A 19,551-nucleotide genomic window follows, 5' to 3' on the forward strand; every position below is an offset into this window, starting at 1 on the left:
AATTATTTTATTTTAAATTTTGTTGGCGCACCCTGCAAAGGGGTTTGGTGAATTCATTTCCTATGGATATGAGAGTTGGAGAATGATAAAAATGGTTTTGTTGATACATTGGATTTCTTGGGAAAACTTTGGAAATGTCTGAAATTCTCTTTGATTTTCCTAGGTTATCCATTAACCAGCAAAAAACTAAGGCATATCTTTTGAGGAAAAGCCAGGGAATGGAATTTATGGAGAATGTAAAACCAACAAAGAGTTAACCAAATATGATTTTTGTAAAACCCAGAGAATTACTAAGCCGAGAAATATAAGAGGCAGCAACCAAACCCCCATTTGATGTGTTTGGATGCACTTTGCAAACCCCCCTTTCACTTTCTCACTCTTCACAAATGAGGGGCTAAAATGCCAGACATGGCATTTGGTTTTAGCGGTCTGAACCCTTTTTGCAGAAACCCCTTTTGGGGAGGTGTTTAAACAGGCCCTCAAATGTTTCACAGAAAGACAAACCCCTGGTTAGGAACCTTTGAGGACGTCCAATAGCTCAGGTTTGTTGGGAACCAGATATTTGATCAATGCAGGGCTCCCAGTACTGGACATGACAGGGTCCAACACAGCCCTTTTAACTACATAAGAATAATAATGTCAAATGCTAGGAGTTGAGAAAATGGAAAGGAAACCAATAAAATCAATTAAAACAAAACATACACATACTTTCCTCATATAAGAGGATCAAACAAACCGATTGCTGTTCTTACATTGTTTTCTAAATTTTATGGACTCAAGTTGCCAAATACAATGTGGCACTAATATTGGGAATTTGAAAGGAAAAAAAGAAAGGGGAAAAAAGGGTAACCAAAAAAAAAAGAAAAAAAGGGGGCCCTTGTAACAGAGAATGCACTCTTGGCATAAATTTACAATCATGAACCATTTTCAGTCAGAATTGGATTTCCATACAATGACAGGCAGACCCATCAAAAGGCTCTGTGCATGATTATCTGATGAATCAAATGATCCTTGAACCTGGGATATGCATATTGTTGCCTCACCTCAAAACTCTATACCAGTGGGCTCATTGTTTGGTCATCCAGATTGTTTTTGGTGGGCCCACCTTGGATTGACCACAAAGCCCGTAAAAGGCCAAGACTCGGGTTGTCCGGGATGCTTTCCCAGACTGGAGATTGTCTCAGGGCATGGTCCAATCCAAAGAGAGGCCCATCATATGAATGGTATAGATCACCAAAACAGGATTCCAACTATCCAAACTCAAGGCCCGGGATACATAAATTATGCATATCCTGGGGTCAAGGAACATATTAGTTCCTCAATGTGTATATATATATAGAGAGAGAGAGAGAGAGAGCCAAGGCTAAGGGGAACGAAACCCACTATCATGGGAAGGCCAGGGTATTCCTTCTCTGGAGCAAGGGAGAGGGGCAGGTTGAGCAATGAAAGTAGGATAGCGTTGCCCTGGCATCATCACGGAGAAATCACGCGAATATGAAGTCGCCACCTGTCATCAAGTCCATTGAGAATAAAATATTATTTTTTTATTTATCCTGTCTTTTCTATTAAAATAGAAAGAAAAAACAAGATGAATGCTCCAGAGCTGCCGCTCAGGGAAGATGGTGTATTGGAAAAGACTATATGCTGAATGATGGTGTATGGGAAAAGAAAATAAAATATGCAATCCATAATTCATTTAGTTCGGGCCGGCTTGAAAATCAGGTATTGTTGAAGTAAGGTTTGCTAAGCCCACAAGCATCTCTACAAGGAACGCCATGTCCGCACCACTACATGTGCCAGCATGGCAGACAGGTGCAATCATAGTTCTCAAACGTACTCGACTCTGAGATTTATAACCGAGTCACTGTGAAACTTGCTCCTACTATTGGTTCTGCCCGGACTGGGCAAGACTCATCGTGTTGGACAGATGATTCAGTCGACTCAACTCGCAATGACTCGGCCTGAATCACAAGCCTGGTCAAAGTCAAACTAGTAATTAATTACCAAGTTTTTTTTTTTTTTTTTTTTAAAGGATGAAAGGATAGGATTTTGAACCCATGACCTACGTTCTATAGACAGAGGAACGAGGAACTACCAGAGCACAACACATTTGTTGTCTATATTTTTTGCTATTTTATTTTATTTAGCTGATAGTATCTGTTTTAAATATCTAATTCTTGTATCAAATATCTAGTCAGGTCAACTAAAGACTGCGAAGTATTCAAATGGACCCAACCCAGCTGGGCATTGAGTCTGGTAGAGTTTTCGGGTTTTTAAATTATAGGTCCAAATTCCAAATCAATCACCAAGTGGGTCCTAACTTGAAGATTATCTCACCCAAATAGGGCAGGCTAGGTCTGCTCTTGACCTGACATTAAGACCCAAAGCCCAAGCCCAAGCCAAGAAAACTGGTTGGGCCCAGGCCCTACCTGATCTGACCCAGCCCAATTTTATTTTATTTTTTTGATAAAATCACTATTTGCTCCTTGAATTTTCCTAACAATTCCAATTATCAAGTGGGCCACACATGCACAAAGAAATAAACATTTTAGAGGTATGAAATCAATGTTCTGCATTCAAGATAGATGCTTACCTAACTAAGGTTTAGAATGGCATATTTGCATGATGACACATGAATATATGAAGTTGGGGCTGGGCCAGGTTGGGTTGGGTGGGCTAAAATAACTTGAGCCCAAGCCCGACACGAAAATTGATTGGGCCGTGCATGTGACGCCTGATCCCGGACCACGGGTCAATCTTGTGGGTCCAAGCCCAGTCCAAAGCAGGGTGGAGCGGTGGTCCATTGAAATCCTCATGCCCCAAAAATCAGGCTGCCCCATCCATCAGGTGAGCCTTAATGTTAGAAATAGGTGGTAGGCTCAGAAACTTTAGCCAAGTGTTTCTTCAGTCATATATATGTTCTACAAATTGTGGCATACCTTATCAGTAGGTCAACCTAAATCGCAGGCCAAGGCATCTATGTAGTGACCTTGCTTGATGGACGGGTTGGATCTCATAGCTATGTGCCATGCTGGCACAAACGATGGTGTACAAGTGAGCTGGCCATGTACACGCTTGTGGGCGTAGCAATGCTCTATTGAAACTAGCAGTGTGTTGCAAGCCTAATGGTCCAACCGCTGGTGGAACAGGGCTTGAGCATATCCCGTCTAGCATAGGTAAAATAAATTACAAAACCCATGTGCTGAAAAGGAAAAAGGGCACATGGAAGTAGCATCTTTAATAGGGGAAAGCACAAATGCTCAAGAGACAGAGTTGCATGGGGTAGAGTTGAGGAGATACGATTGCAGCCAAGAAACTGTCTGTTAGGAGTGAGTTCGTTCAATTTGAAGGCTGTAAAAAGGCACGGGGAAACCCCAAAAGAATGTCGATGGAGGTAGCAAGAAAAGATTTGATGACCTATGGCTTAATAGAGGACATGGTCCTTGATTGAATGGAATGGTATAACAGGATTCATGTAGCTGACCCAATTACTTGGAAGGAGAAGGCTAAGATGATGATGATAGTTGCAAACAGGCCCTACCCGGGCTGCTTCAAGCCTCAATTTTTAACTGATTGGACTGGACCTATTCAAACTTCTGATTTTGCTCAGCCCAGGCCAAGCCTTTTTGGTACCGTAAAAGTTAGAGATGCGTTCAGTGGCATGTGTGGACAAATTATGTTGAAGGTTTAGGTGGCTTGTTTGGTCTGAGGGAAGGAAGATAACCACTACTCTATCTAAGGTATACACTGCTCGGGCCAAAAGGTTGTATGCTACCATTTGGTTTTTAGTTTATACAGTTGGGGCCCATGGTCTTGGTGGAAGGGCCATCCACAGTAAGGTCCATCATATCAACGGTTTGGATAGTCAAACATGGGCTCCACTTGTACAAACTGAAAACAAGAACATGGTACACCCTAATGGTCCGAGCAATTACATAATGACTCTCGTTCTCTCTCTCTATGTAATACCTCTCCATATATAAGCATTTGGGTACCTTGATAATTGAAGGAACCGGGTGACAACCCCATGTGCTGATAACGGTAAAAAGGTACCTCGGTGTCGTATAATTCGGAGAAGGAAAAAGGTTTGTACACAAGGTGCATGTAGCACATGGTAGACCTACAGAGACGCTTCAGGACATGGGTTGTGACGAATTATTTTGAAGACTTGGGCATGTAACAGGTGTTTTATTTGTGCATAGGATTGTGTTGTATAGAGTCTTGCAAAGTACACTTGCACGTCACTTCAACAGACGGACACTGGCACTCAGTGAGACATCAGAGTCATTCATCAAGTAGTGGTTCCACCATGTTGGTGACCTAGCACAAAAATAGATATGTCGAGTGCCCACTGTCAGTGGGTCCACCAATGCATGGCTCGGACGTCCCTTGTGTGCCAGGTTGGCACGCGTGGTTGCATGGGTGTACTGTTAATAGGTACTTGATTATATGGTATTTCAAGGAACGTAGTACTGTCAATGTTAATGGAGGTAAAGGGCAATGTGAAGGGAACTTACAGTTGGTGGGTTGCCAAGTTTCTCTAGTAAATGCATTCGAGACCGCATGGGACCTGACTCCAAGGATCCTTCAGCACCATTCCGAGGTGATAGGAAAGAGGCCCTTGGCCTCAGCAAATGCTCAAAGATCGCCATGATGAGAAACATGGATATCAAGATTGCTGTGGCTACAAAACCGAAAGAGATGGCATTCATGGATGTGCCGAAGCTCTTCCAAGGAGCCTCCCTATCTGCTGCTGTCTGCGATGGACTTGGATTAGCCCCTGTATAAACGCTCCACGACTTCGGACCCTCTGAATTTAAGTCGTTCATGGTTCTTGGGCCCTATTTCTTTGCAATTAGTGGTCCACTATAGAGGATTAAACAGAACCCTTCTAAAAAAATCTCAGCTATGGAACACCACACACCCCAGGAATAGTTTGGTTCGTATCATACAACACCACCCATCTGATGCAGAATTCAACTCCTTTCACGTCTCATAAAATCTCAACACAGATCAAGCAGCATCCAGCATGCAAACACAATGCCATGTGTAAAACTGCAGCCGATCATCTCAAAAAATCAATCCGACGAAGCACCTTCCTTTCGTGAATGAATCCACAAGCCTGACAAAGACATGAAAAGCATCTGAGTTGGAATCAAAATCACTCCACATTGCCATGACAAAGATGCCACACAGAAATATAAAAAACATAGAGACTAAAAGATTATGAGCCTTATAGCTTCAGATGCATCCGAGATTCCGAGGTCCAGAAGTGAAATTTCAAAAACTGCTCCAAGTTTCTTCTGCCATGGTTGCATCGCAACCAACAGTCCCGCTGGGAAATGTTGTTTAATCAATGATCAGCCATGAGCCGCATTCTGAAGAGCCCTTCACAGTTAGTGGGTGATCCAGATTCTGTTTCTAAATCCCTGAATAATCTTTATCTAGTCAGACTACCACTAAAATGTTCTAAAATTAGGGGAAATTTTTTTTATTAAAATGGCTGACGACTGCATCTTGTTCTCCAACCAAGTTCACTTCCCCTTTGCAACATAATTACAAAGCCACAAGCAACACCCTAGTCATATCTGCACCCGTTCTTCCTACTTTTGGTGATAAAATGGGAAGAAGTTGAACTACTGTATTATTACAAGCAGCAAGGTAAGGGTGTATCTATCAACCGGGGTGGGTATGGATATCAAAAAACTGTGTGGTTCTTCAATATTTAGCCCCTGGGTCAAAATTTGATTAAAATGATAGGGGACTTTTGATACTACAACCAAGATGGAACTATTAAAGACAAACAAAAATATCATATCCTTCATGGAAAAGCAATTTGGTAACCCCTGGAAGGATTTGAAATAACAAGCACCGAATGTAATTGCAAAAGTTCAGTTGCATTATAACAAAAGAAGAAAAGAAATAAATTTTGATGAGAGAGAAGAACATGAAACTTAGAATTCAAATAGACGGAGGAATGTAGTATACACAAATCAACTGAAAACAGGACAGAAATGCCAGTTTCCCAGTGACGGTTAAATGGAATAGAACCGATTCATGCAACATCGCCACAAAACAAACAAAATTGCCAAACGAGCTTTCTTTAGGAAACCAAACCAAGATTAGAACAACTGCTGATTCACTGACCCGATGTAATTTCTTAGAAGAAAATTTTCATTTCATGGCAAGACACAAGATTCTTCAATCGATTCCACCATGCAGAATCTTCGACCAAAATGCCTGACGTGCAAAGCATCAATTTCTTCCCCTTTCAGACTATTTAATCTGTGTATCTGCAGGTATAAAATGTCATAAAAGAATGAACAGTTGCTGCTGAAAATGGCACATGTAGTCCAAATATAAAATCAAAACATGAAAGGAGGCCATACCTTCGATCCTTGAGCACATGTGGGATTACAGAAGCTCTGAAATAAACAGCCAAGAGCAGAAAATGCATCAAATAATAGTGCAGGCAATGGGTCTACAGGACTGCACCCCCTCCACAAAGCGACACAAAGGAATGATCTTCATAGCAGCACTTGCATTGATAAAGAGGTATATATTTGGGCCTTCGTGTCAGCTAGCATCAGAAACCAGTGCAAGATTAGCATCCAAAAGCCATACTGACAAACACAAGAGTGAAAAAGCAAAGTGGGGAGTTTTCATAGTGCCCTCGCCATTTCACGGGATTTTCAAAACACCCAGGCTTTTTCTCTGGTTATCCTTTTTCACATGTAACCATTGCCAAGTTTCATATGTGTAAGCCATAAACAAGATCAGCAATCTCTTTAAGGAAAAAGTAGGCGATAATGACTTAAAGGGAGGACATAATCTGTAACAGTGCCAATTTGGAGCCAAACGAGCCAAAAGATCTTAATTCAATAGATAACAAGCAATTCAATGGAAATCAAGAAAGATTAAAATAAGGCGCACCCAGTCTTCTCTTTAGCACACCAGTAAGACATTAGAGTTCCAACAACATGGTCGTGGGTCCGAGTCCAAAAGGCATCCGGGTGGGGCCTACTTCTGTGACTTAATTACAAAGAAACGAATACGAAACTGCATAATACGTGTTCCTCCAATCAGCGCTCAAACTGAGCTATCGAACCCAACAAGAATTATCCCTAATTGTAATTTTTGACTAATATCACCGACAACTGACCGACTACAGAATATGTGTTTTTTCATGACCAATCGAATAAAGACTCAATAAACAGAAGCACATACATTTGTGAATCTTTGTTCTCAGGTTGTGTTTTATATGTTTGTAGCCACATCTATGTAAGAGAATCACATGAGAGAGAGAGAGAGAGAGAGAGAGGTGGCAATTCCCGCAGACACCGTAAAAACAAGGGCATATTGGTAATTGGAAAAGCTAATGTGCATTTTCAAACTTCTTGTAAAAGCAAGTGCTGCTAGACCATCTGGGTATTGTCATGGAAAAAGCAGGAGGAGCCATAGATCCCACCACATATAAAAAGAAAAGCTGCCAAAGAAGGTATAAATAAAACACCAAAGGCTGCAAGCATAGTACACTCTAATTTTCTAAATGATATTCAAAGCCGATAAGTGCAAGATCAAACCCCATATCCAATAACTAAAGGATTTCAGTGAGGATGAAATAAAAAGGAGAATCGACGTTTGAGATCTCACAGATATGCATTGCCAGAAGCACCATGATTTGAGAGCGGAAAGCAAGAGACTAGTGAGAAAAGAACCAAACGATTCTCAGCATACACGAGGAGAGCCCAAAGAAGACTGCAATATGGTGGGGATGATCAACCACGTCAATTCCTCAAATTTCTCATTTAAATGATTACAACACCCTATTGAAAGGAACCCATGACTTTTGTCAGGCACGAAAAAGCTAATTGCCAAGTTACAGATGATAATTCGAAGAAGGCAAATCAAATCGCAACAAATTCATTACAAATCATAACCATTGAGAATTTGATAAAGAAACAACAACCGCAATTATTACGAGATAAAACAAAGAGTTAATATCTATTGTTGTCAAGGAAAAGAAGTCCTTCCTCCTCCAATACATTGAGAGCCTTTGTCAACCAAACAATAACTATGTCTGGAAAGAAATGAAAGCCTACATAGACCCAATTCATGCAAAAACCATCCGCAATAAGAAAGAAATGCACCCTCTATTGAAAATGTAAGTACGCAATCTTTAAATTAACATACTTATGTGTAAGATAATCATTTTCTCTGCTTTTTAGCACGATGGTCATGATTTTTATAGAACAAAGAGGGAATTATTAGCTTAATTATATCAAAAGAAGACATATGGACGCTTTCCGATAATTGGGTTTTTCTCATTTACATGTGCTGCATACATAGAAAAAATATATATATACAAATGGAGACAGGCGCATTTAGACCGTCAATCAAAGAATCAACAAATCTCTCCATTTAAAAGAAAATAAAGGGAGCCACTAGGCACACCCACCTGTTTGATAGAGACACCCTTAATGTCTACTTTTGGTAATAAAACTTTTGTATTGATGCCTTATGTGTGGGTGTCTCTATCAAACAGGATGGATGTAAATATCAATTACCAAATAAATCAAGAAGCATTATATTCCCTCGAATAAGACAGAAGGGGGTAATTCCACTCACTTCATGCCTCTACTAATTTCAAATTTCTTAAAAAGAAATAAACAAAAAAATTTATTATTACTAGATACCAATAACAAGAACATGTATGCATGTATGTATATAAAGTTTATAACAATCCAAATAGAAGAATTTAGAAAAAAAAAAAACGGCCCACCAGATATGTTATATCAATATATATATATATATATATATATATATATATATTCATATATTATTATTATTATTATTATTATTATTATTATTTTTTGAAGGACAATGGAAATTCATTAAAGGTCTGCATGCATGCAAGTATGTATATAAGGCTTATAACAATCCAAATAGAAGAATCCAGGAAAAAAAAAATTCACAAAATAAATTTTCTTTTTCAATACAAAGCAAAAATCATTTGGATCTATATATATATATATAAGGATATTTATTTCTATTTGGGTTATTGCCTAAACAGAGAAGGGGCCCACGAAGAGAAAAAAGACATAAAGTAGGAGTTGAAAAATAAAATCAAAGCATATTCCTTTTTTCTTTCTTTTTGGACATTATTTATTATTTTCTTCTTTTTTGGTTCCTCAAAACCCCAATACAAGCAACCTTTCACTTTTTCTAGCATTCAATCCCAAAACCCAAAACCAAGCATCCATTCTTGCATGACTACTGCTTCCACACAAACACAAAATTCAAACCCAAGAAATTAAAGCACAAACCAAAAAAGAAAAGACAGAAAAAGTAATAGGAATATAAACCACAAGACCAAACACTCAACAAAAGCAAGAGAGAGAAGCCATAAATGTATATATTGCAAACTAAGGGAAAAAAAAAAAAACCCAAATTTCTAAATAATAGATAAAAGAAAAGAAATGAAAGAACCAGCTAAAATCTCTTTTACAGAGTCTATAACAAAAGATGAACAAGAAAAAAAAAAAACATTATCCTTTCACAACAAATGTCGTAAAAAACATGAAATTCCTCACCATTACATTCAAAAAATATATAAAGAAAAGAAATAAATTATAATATACTAAAAATTGCCTGCATTGAGCTATGGTTTCTTTCCAATCACTTAACTTTCCTCTCTCTCACTCTCTCTCTCTCTCTCTCAGCTCCTGCTATCTCTCTCTCTCTCTTGGAATGATGACTGCAGCAGGAAAAAAACAGAAAAGAAAAAGAAAATAAATATTTATTTTTAAGGGATGTAATTAAAAAAGGGTGATGTATTGGGTTTGTTCCCAAATGCCCAGGCACTGTGGTGGTCACATGTCGGTCTGATGTGACCATCAGATGGGCCCCACACAAGGACCTCTCTCTCTCCCTCCTTTTCTCCTACATCCATGGGAGCGGGTTAGGTGTCCGTGTTACCCGGGTAACACCTTAGTGGGAAATGCCCTTACCGTGGGGCCCACCTTGATGATTGTTTTTCATATCTACACCGTTCATCCGTTTCTATAGAAAATTTTAGAACTTGCCCCAAAACATTAAAAAGAGAAAATTCTTAGGTGGACCACACCAGAGGAAAAAGTCTCGATTGAGTGTCTTACCATTAAAATTTCCAAAAGACCCATCGTAAGGTCTTCTTAATGTTTATTTTCCATCCAACCTGTTTATAATGTCAATAAGACATGGAAAAGGGAAAATATAAATATCAACTTGATTAAAACTTTTGTGGCCCACACAAGGTTTTTTAATGTTCATTCATCACTTTTTCTAATGGTATGGTCCACCTGAGATTTGAATCTTCTTAATATTTAAGATCAATTTCTGAAATGATAATAAAAAATATACGAACGGTGTAGATATACAAAAAATACATTAATGTGGGCCCCACACGGTTGGAGTAACACCCACTAAGGTGCTAGCCGGGTAACACCTAATCCGCTCCCTTCATCCATTGCTTGCTCGGGGACGCGCGCTCGCATCAAATGTAAACCTGTAAAATGCGTGAGTAAGATCTCGTCCAATCATAAGACAGATGGAACTGTATTCGTGCTTTGGTCCGAAATTCATACCATTCGTTCACTCATCTGGTCCAGTTGTATGGGAAAAAAATCAACGGCCCTGGATTCAAAGTACGTACAAAGGGACCTGCCTGATCAGTTGAGCCGTAGACTTTTCGTGGATGGAATTTCATGGTGGGCCCACCTGGTCGCCTGGAAAAATGTGAGGTTGTTGTCACGTGTACCACGAAGTACAAAGCCCCGTCCGAGCAGGAAGCCGGTTGGGTGGTGACCCAACACCAGCCACGCTGTGGAACCCACCGTGATGTATATGTTTTATCCACGCCGTTCATCTGTTTTTACAGCTCATTTTAGGACATTATCATGAAAATGAAGTATATCAAAAGTTTGAATGGAACACATGACAAGAAACGGTGGTGATTGAACGCCAACCATTAAAAGCTTCTAGTGGGCCACAATAATTTTGGATCAAACTTATATTTATGTTTTACCTTCATCACTGTTTTCGTGACATTATCAATAGATTGGATGGAAATAAAACATTACGGTAGGCCCTAGGAAGGTTTCAACGGTGGATTTCATTATTTCCACTTTTTCCTATGGTGTGGTCCACTGGAGCTTCTGACCTCCTTCATTTTTGGGCTCATTCCCTAAAATAAGCTGGTAAAGCGGATGGACACCATGGATATAAAACATATACATCAAAGTGGGCCCAACAGCGTCCAACACCCCTTATCTGGTGGTGTTGGTGTCATCACGTAATCCGCTTCTGTCCGAGCGAGGACCCTCGGCGTTCCTCGGGCGAGAAGAGATTGTTGTAGGCAGTCCTGATAACAAAAGGTTACGTGGCCCCACCGTGATGTTAGTCTGAGATATCCCATCCATCCATCCATCAGTGAAGCAGTTCATATGACATTAAGGATGTAAAACCAAAAATGTGGTAGATTCAAAGCTAAGTGAGCCACGCCATAGGATACAGTGGGGATGAAACGCCCACCGTTGAAACCCCCTTAGCACGTAAGGAAGTTTTGGATCACCAACAGATGTACGTTTTCCCTTCACTCTCATCTTATAAATGGTTTAGACGGAATATAAATACCGCGATGAACATGGGAAGCTTCAGATGGCTGGCATCCCCATCCCTATGGTTTGGCCCACCTGAGCTTTGATCTTGGCCTCACGTTCTTACATGAGATGGTGCAACCAATGGACGGATTGAATATCGCCCCAAGGTTTTTTTTTTTTTTTGCATTGACTCCTCACCCTGAGCATGGGTCTCAACGGCTTGTGCGGTCCAGATACTCATTAGATGGGACCCACAATGAGCATGTCTTGGGAAACGGATTGGCTACGGGCTAGTGGTCGGTGCACTGTGGGCCCCACCATGATGTATGTATTTCATCCACGCCGTATATCTATTTTTCTAGATCATTTTATGATATGAGACCAAAAATGAGGTATATCCCAATCTCAAGTGGACCCACATTACATGAAACCGTGTTGAATGAATGTCGGCCATTAAAATAATTTTGAGGCCATAAAAGTTTTAGATCAAGCTAATATTTGCCTTTTACTTTCATCTAGGTCTTCACGGACTAAGGATGTTAAATAAACCTTACAATGAGCCTTAGGAGGATTTTAATAGTGTATATCCAATCACTATTGTTGTATGTGGTGTGTTCCACCTGAGATTTATGTGCCTCTCATTTTTTGGAATCAAGCCTTAAAACGATCCGTGAAAATGGATGAACAGAATGAAAGAAACACATACATCATAGTGGGGTCGATCATCCCGCGCTAAAAAACATTTCTAAGCAAGCCTGTGTGATGTTTATTTACGATTCACTCTGTTCCTAAGGTCACGTAGGCCTAAAGAAGGGAAAAGAACAAATATCAGATTGATTCAAAAACTTCCTACCCTCAAAAAATTTTCAATAGTAGACGTTCGATCCAACTGCTTTCTGCATTGTGGTCCACTTGAGATTTGGATCCGTCTCATTTTAGAGTGGATGGACGGTTTAGATATAACACATGCCTCATTGTGGGCCTTAGGGAGCTTGAGAACATCAACACGCCACCACCCGGTTGTTTCCCAAAATCAAACCAAACACAACAATGATAGGCTAAATACATATGTTTTCAAAGGACATGTAATCAAATTTATAACTATGTAGTATGGATTGTTGGTCATATTTCTTCCTAACCGTTCATTTTTTAATGCATGGCGTCCATAGTAAGTGAACGAAGCTGACGTTTTGCACTGCTTGGTAGAAGAGAAAGTTGAAACTGGATGATCTGGTCCGGGCTTATAGACTTTGAAGAGATCATCCCATCACAACATGGTGGGCCCCACAATGTTGGTGGGCCCATCTGAATTTTTTAAGTGCCTTTTATCTTTTTTATGTACGGTAAAGAGGAATTATCAACTATTGGATGGAGTGAATTTAATATATACAACATGGGTTGAGTGCGCATAAAACAAGTGTTATATATGATTCTTCTCATACACAATCGGTCTGAAGATCCTGTTAGATTGGAATCCTCTGCAACATCTAAAACACTGATTGTGTGGGACCCACTACGTTGTAAATGTAAAAGTGCACTTTATCCATGGGGTTTTGTCCTTTAGGTAGGCATTGAGGTTTTTTTTTTTAAAAAAAAAGAAGCTAGAGCCACAAATAAGACGGGCCACACTACATGGAATAGTGAGAATGTAATGTGGACCGTAGGTTTGTGTGTAAGGACACTATGTGGCGTATCTTTCACCAAGCTAATTAATTAGGTTTAACTCACAGGCGGGGATTGGGTATTACCACACCAGGATCCAGCTAGAGATGGACGTACAATCCTATTAGGGGCTCTGTGGGGCCTACCATTGTATATGTATTTTATCCATGCCATCCATTCATTTTGACAAATTACAGAATTAAAGCCCTACTGCTGAGATCGTCTTAGGTGACCACGGAAGTTTTGGATCAAGCTGACATTTATTTATTTATTTAAACATGAACCCAGACACTCACACCAGTGTGATACAATGGGTACTCTGAGCTCATTACCTCATGTTGAAACTCTTGTGAATCTACCATCTAGCTAATATTTATGATTTTCCTTTACCCATGTCTATGTGACCTTATAAACAACTTAGAAAAAACACATATATCACATTGGGCCCATGGAGTCCCTGATCAGACCATTCTTCTCTACCTAGGTCCTGGTGGAGGTAGTACCCAGTCCACGCCCTTAACTCAATGGGATAAAGGAAAGATGCTTGATAAAATATTCATGCAAGTAGCATCACGAGATCTTATTATTTTTAAAGCTATTTTACATCATTCTCATTGGTATGGCTCATGTGAATTTTTAATTAAGCTTGTCTTTTTTGTATACAAAACACAAAAAGTAATTCTCGCCTTACGAACTTAGGATTTTACCTGTGAGATGTTGTACCCTACAACATGTGGTGACTCATCTTTGTCGGGGTGGTATTGAAGAGGCTAGGTGTAGGGTTGTATGAGGCCTGATTTGAATTGTTTGGGTCGAGCATTCCAACTTGGCCTATTAAAAAAAAAAAAAATCATTTGAGGCTCCATCTCACTTATTTACACGCTAACAACCCTCTAGACCATCCAAATTCTTGGTCCCATTTTGGATGAACCATCTCTAAAATCACACTAATTAAATGACCCTAACCACTAAATTATGGGTCTCATTTTAAATGGAGCATATCTCTAAAATTACATTGACCAAATAATACCAACCATCTAACGGTACAAAATAGGTCAAAGAGTTTATAATGAACATCAGGTAGGCTTGTCCTCACTAGACCTAGATAGGATTCAACAAACAACAAACATGCATCACAAAATAACACCGACCTAAATGGACAAAACCAAGATAGACCTAATTTAGCTATGCTTTGGGGTTTGAACTTTTGTTGCTACCAAATAAATAATTTGAAACTTTTGGGGATTTAATTATTTACTGGAAACTTGCTTTGCTACTTGCATTATTAGGTATTTAAGTTCCTTAGAAATGAAATGGCTAGTCAGGAACTTCCACAATCATATTAAGGTGATGGGTTAGGTCAATCTAGATAATTCATCAAGTAATATGATAGTGGAATCCTCAAAAGAAATAGGCCATTCAGGTTATCAATTGGAACCCTCCAATGAAGTGCATGGATACTTAACAAATTGATGGACACTGTAGGAGTTTTATAAGGTGGGTTTAATTGATCAATAATTTTGATCTACCTTGGGGTTAGATATTGTGATTGGCCATACCGGCGGGGCTTGTTAGAGTTGTGATCAATCTCACATTTGTGTAAGGGTAATGTGCTTGGACTGCAATTCACTCACAATGTTTTAATGGACTTGAAATCCTAGAACGTGTGGATGAATTTCAATGGGTTACGAATTCCTATCCGGCTAATACATAAATAGGGTTGGTTCCCCAAACTTATGTGTTAGAAGCTCTCTCTCTCATCTACTTGCTTTCCTAAGCGTGTGAGGTATGAAAGATTCCAGCAACCACCATTTAGCAATAGCTTCTCAAAAAGATGAGATTTAAATTTCACTTATTAGGTCTCCATATTTGATATATTGTTCGGTCCTTTCAATAGCACTATTCTAAGTTCTTAACATATTGGAATATTTGTGTGCTCAAAGCTAGTACCATAGTACTATTCTAGGTTCTTAACACTGGCCAAAGAGGTTTGCTAAGATACAATATCCCGTCATACTCCTACACGAGAGGTTAGGATTTTAGCTTTTACATATGTGTTCATTTTAGATTATCCAAGTCGTGTATACAGTGGGCTTGACCTTGGATGGATTATATATATTGGAAAGCTAACAACTATTAGATTGCAGTATTTTGACTTTTTGATAATTAACAAATTTCCTTCAAATATTGATAGTCTCCTTGGCCTGTGATTGATCAAAGTATTGATAAATTTCAATATGAGATTTTCCTTGTCATTGTTGTAATTCAATTAGGCACAAGACCACGTGTTAATGAACAACCAATATTTGATCAAATGTGTGTAATTAAGATAGTGTCCAATGTATTAGAGTCATATTCGACTCAAGTTTGATTAAATGCTTGCAATCCCTGACATCAAATCAATCATAAGATTAGACTTATGAAGATTGACCTAACTATCTAGATACTACTCTGTAGTGATCAGGTGATTTGAAAGAGGTGAATTAATCCTTCAATGAGATGTTTTTACCTTAAACTAAAAAAAAATCTTTTTAACAGTAATCGTGGTCCTTAAGTTTTTCAATAATGCAATAATAGATAAATAGAATTAAAAATAAAGGCTGGATTGACGATTTTATTAATTTAGAATTAAGATCATTACAATAAAATTCTATAAATTAAAATAGGCAGAGAAAATAAATGATAATTACTTATAATCATCTATGTGAATAAATAATAGAGGTGAATGGCCAGTAGGAGTGACCAGTTTGATCTTTCAAGTATGAACTCAATTGAATGGAGATCTGACAATGAACGTCATGGATATTCAATCTATTCATAGGCGTATTGCAATGATAGTGTTGGATAATAGTGATATAAGTTATGCTAAACTCCGAAGTTGCTATGGCAAGAGCCCGACAAAAATAGAAGACTTGAAGGTTAAAACTAAGATAAGTAGCATTTCACTGTGAGAGAAATTACGTGTATTTGCTCGATTGGTTACCTTGTGCTATTCATCGGGTGTCATTTATATCGATTGGGAAGTGTGGTGATTGTATCAAGGTTTCCTTGCTAATCCACGTTTTATCTTCAAAGGTTATGGGATCGTATCAAAGTTCGACTCAGATTCCTCATTGCATCCGTCGATTTCTTTGTAATTTAGGAAATATACTCTTCTCAACACTCTGTAGTCTCCTTAAAATGATCAATCATCTTTGAAAATTTTTACTTTTCGGCATGATTGTTTGAGACATTATTGTTGTGTATCTTGTATTTCAAGTTTTTTTGTCTCGGCAAGGCTTTATAAGCTTGTCAAGAACGACGCCTAATGACACATGCCACTCATGCAACGATCACGTTTATTTCTCATAGTGTCTTACTTTTCTCGATTGAAAACATGCGTACGACTCTGAACCGTTCTGATTTTGGTAAGTGACGTGTCACCGAAGGAAGTAAAGTTAAAATATACATATCATTAGTCATAAGTGAGATTTCGTTTGTAATTCATACATAATAACAACATGTGGGGCAATCAATTGGTCTCCATGGATTGAACCACGAAGGGTGTAAACAGTCACCTCCCTATACAATTTGCAGCCCATCACATGAACAATACGAGTTGCCAAAAGGATCAAATCCAATGGCTAAAACCCCAACGCATACTACTGCAATGCATCTAACACATTCAATCAAAGCCGACTGAAAGTTGAAACTGGAAACTGAAAAGCCATTCACCCAACGAGGAATTAACAGGTCCAGACGCACAAGGAAAACAAATTTCTTATCTATTCATACCGTACAACCGGGGTAATGATTTAATGATCCACACCATTCATCTCACATGGCTAATGGTAGATGTGTTTGATTTTTAATACCCTTCTTAAATATGCTGTAAAATAGGTAATTATTACTCTTTTGGATTGTTTGAAAATCCAAAAGTATTTTTGCTCTGAAAAACCGTTCAAAATGATTGATTTAAATTTATGGGCCCTATGATATATGTGGCATATCTACTCTGTCCATCTATTTTATTAAAACATTTTGGAGATTGTGAACTAAAAACACGAGGCACATCCAAATCTCATGTAGTCTACATCAAATGAAATAGTGGCCTTAAAACGTACACTATTGAAAGTTGTTTTCTTTATCAACCGACATTAGTATATTTTTGTTACCTACCTTGTTCATAAAAGGTCGCATGACATCAACAGGAGGAAAACACCAAAATCATATTGATTCAAAACTTACATGAGCCCCTCTGAGTTTTTACTGATATGCAATTTCCATGGTTTTCTATGATGTGCTTTCATTGAGCTTTGGATTAGTTTCATTTTTGAGATAATGTCATAAAATCAGCTAACATAATAGATGGACGGTATTGATAAGCAACAAACATCATGGTGGACCCACATCTATTTTCCACTAGTCCTCAATTTTAGTGATTAAAAAGCAGGTGTCAAGTCAACCTCGGGAATGATGTGATAATTGCATAGGTAAATAATTATCACCGGTTTCCAATGTAATCATAGGCTTTATAAAAAATCAAACATGCCTTAAAATCTTCTTTATTGGATGTTCTTAACCATCCTATCTTTGCATTTCTTGTATCAACTCATTGTATTATTCTTCGCCAGCTGTTTCATCCACTGATCAAAGAGTTGGAATTTTCCAATCTGGAATATTTGGGGCCGTTCACCATCTAAGGTGGATCCATCGTATCGACGGTCTGGATGACGAATGCATGTGACCATGCGTATGCAGTAGGCGCATCGGAATCCTGATGCGTCAGGACCAATAATTGTTTTCCTCCACGCGACTAAAGTGATACCAGAAGTCGGAGCGCATGGCGCGGCTCGGAACGTGTACGTCGAGCACGTGTTGCTGGATGGGCCCCACGTAGTTGCAAGTTCAGATGATTTGAACCGTCCATCTGGTGGAAAATACTCTGGATGGAGATTGTTCCAACGAATGGTCTGATTGATTATCTTAATCATTCGACTGGTTCACCTTTCGACACAAATCAGTTCTGGGGCCACATTCAAATGGATGAGATGTGAACAAATGATGTCCAATCGGACGCAGTGCGCTGTGGAGCCCACCTTGATCTATATGTTTTATATCCTGGCCGTCCATTCATTTTAACTGCTCATTTTAGGGCATGAACTAAAAATGAAGCAGATCTTAAGCTCAAGTGGAATATACCAGAGGAAACAATGGTGACTGAATGCCCATCATTGGAACTTTCCTAAGGCCCACATAATGTTTATTTAGCATCCAACATGTTGATAAGGTCCAACCGCCCTGGATGAAGGAAAACACAAATATCCCCTTGATCTAAAACTTTTGTGGCTCAAGAAATTTTAAACGGTAGGCATTACTGTTTCATGTGGTACGGTCCACTCAAGCGTCAGATCTGCTCTATTTTTGTGTTCATGCATTGAAATAAGCTGTAAAATCAATAGACAACATAAGTATAAAGCACATACATTAAGGTAGGCTCCACAGTGCACACGTCACCACACCACTGCCGACGGTGGCTGTGGTCATCACCACCTAATTGGGCCAAAGTCTTAAGGTTCCTATGTCTCGACCGTAACCCAATTGAGCCCAACCATAGGTTGGGAATTCTCAACCGAAGTTCAATCCAAGCCAGCTCGGCTGGGTTAGTGGGGTCAGTCAGGGTAGATACATACTAATATTTTTATTATTACATTAGTTTATTATAATTTAATACATATATTATTTTTTGTATATATGATTTTATAAATTACATAGTTATTTATTTTAAAGAATTTCATTTTTTCTAAACAAATAAGCTAAAATATATATTTAGGAGACAAAAGTTTAATATTACTTGTTAGCTTAGTCATCGAAATGGCGTAGACCAATGACACTCAGTATCAATAGAATTTCTCATGCCTTCGACATAGATGACTCGCATTCACTTATATATTATAACTAACATGTCCATCGGGTTTCATCTCTGGACAGGCAACCTAAGACTTCAACCCAAGTCGGACTCAAACTTTTGTCAGATTAGTATTTATATAGCGCAAGCTTAAGGCTAAACCCAGTACATCATACCCAAGCCCAACCCAATGTCAGGTTGGTCATTGGTCGGTCCGGTTGAACCCGCCGACTTTCAACCCTACACCTGATCCCTGTCCCGTCCATTCTTACTTGTTTTCTGTCCACACCCCATTCGCAGTGGGAGCGGATTGCCTGTGATCCGGAGCACAGTGATGTCCGTGACAAATCCACTCCGTCCATC

At 38.9% G+C, this 19,551-nt stretch overlaps 1 protein-coding gene across 1 annotated transcript; it reads right to left on the reverse strand.

Moving 5' to 3' along the window:
* Positions 1–664: 664 nt before the first annotated feature.
* Positions 665–8,735, reverse strand: LOC131236758 (uncharacterized). Its single transcript, XM_058234175.1, has 5 exons — positions 7,654–8,735; positions 6,390–6,580; positions 6,148–6,293; positions 4,518–5,122; positions 665–1,507 (listed from the first exon to the last, which is right to left on the reverse strand). Exons 4-5 carry the CDS (start codon positions 4,827–4,829, stop codon positions 1,364–1,366), a joined length of 456 nt encoding a protein of 151 aa, XP_058090158.1. The 5' UTR covers positions 4,830–5,122; positions 6,148–6,293; positions 6,390–6,580; positions 7,654–8,735; the 3' UTR covers positions 665–1,363.
* Positions 8,736–19,551: the final 10,816 nt, after the last annotated feature.

The sequence above is a fragment of the Magnolia sinica genome, chromosome 2 (assembly GCF_029962835.1).
Source record: "Magnolia sinica isolate HGM2019 chromosome 2, MsV1, whole genome shotgun sequence".
NCBI classification, from domain to species: Eukaryota; Viridiplantae; Streptophyta; class Magnoliopsida; order Magnoliales; family Magnoliaceae; genus Magnolia; species Magnolia sinica.

Excerpts from the sequence above, each read along its gene's own strand:
- LOC131236758 (XM_058234175.1), bottom strand. The coding sequence starts at position 4,829 with ATGAACGACTTAAATTCAGAGGGTCCGAAGTCGTGGAGCGTTTATACA. Across the intron at positions 1,508-4,517 it reads AACTTGGCAACCCACCAACT|GTGGCGACTTCATATTCGCG; the intron begins GTAAGTTCCCTT and ends ACTTGATGACAG.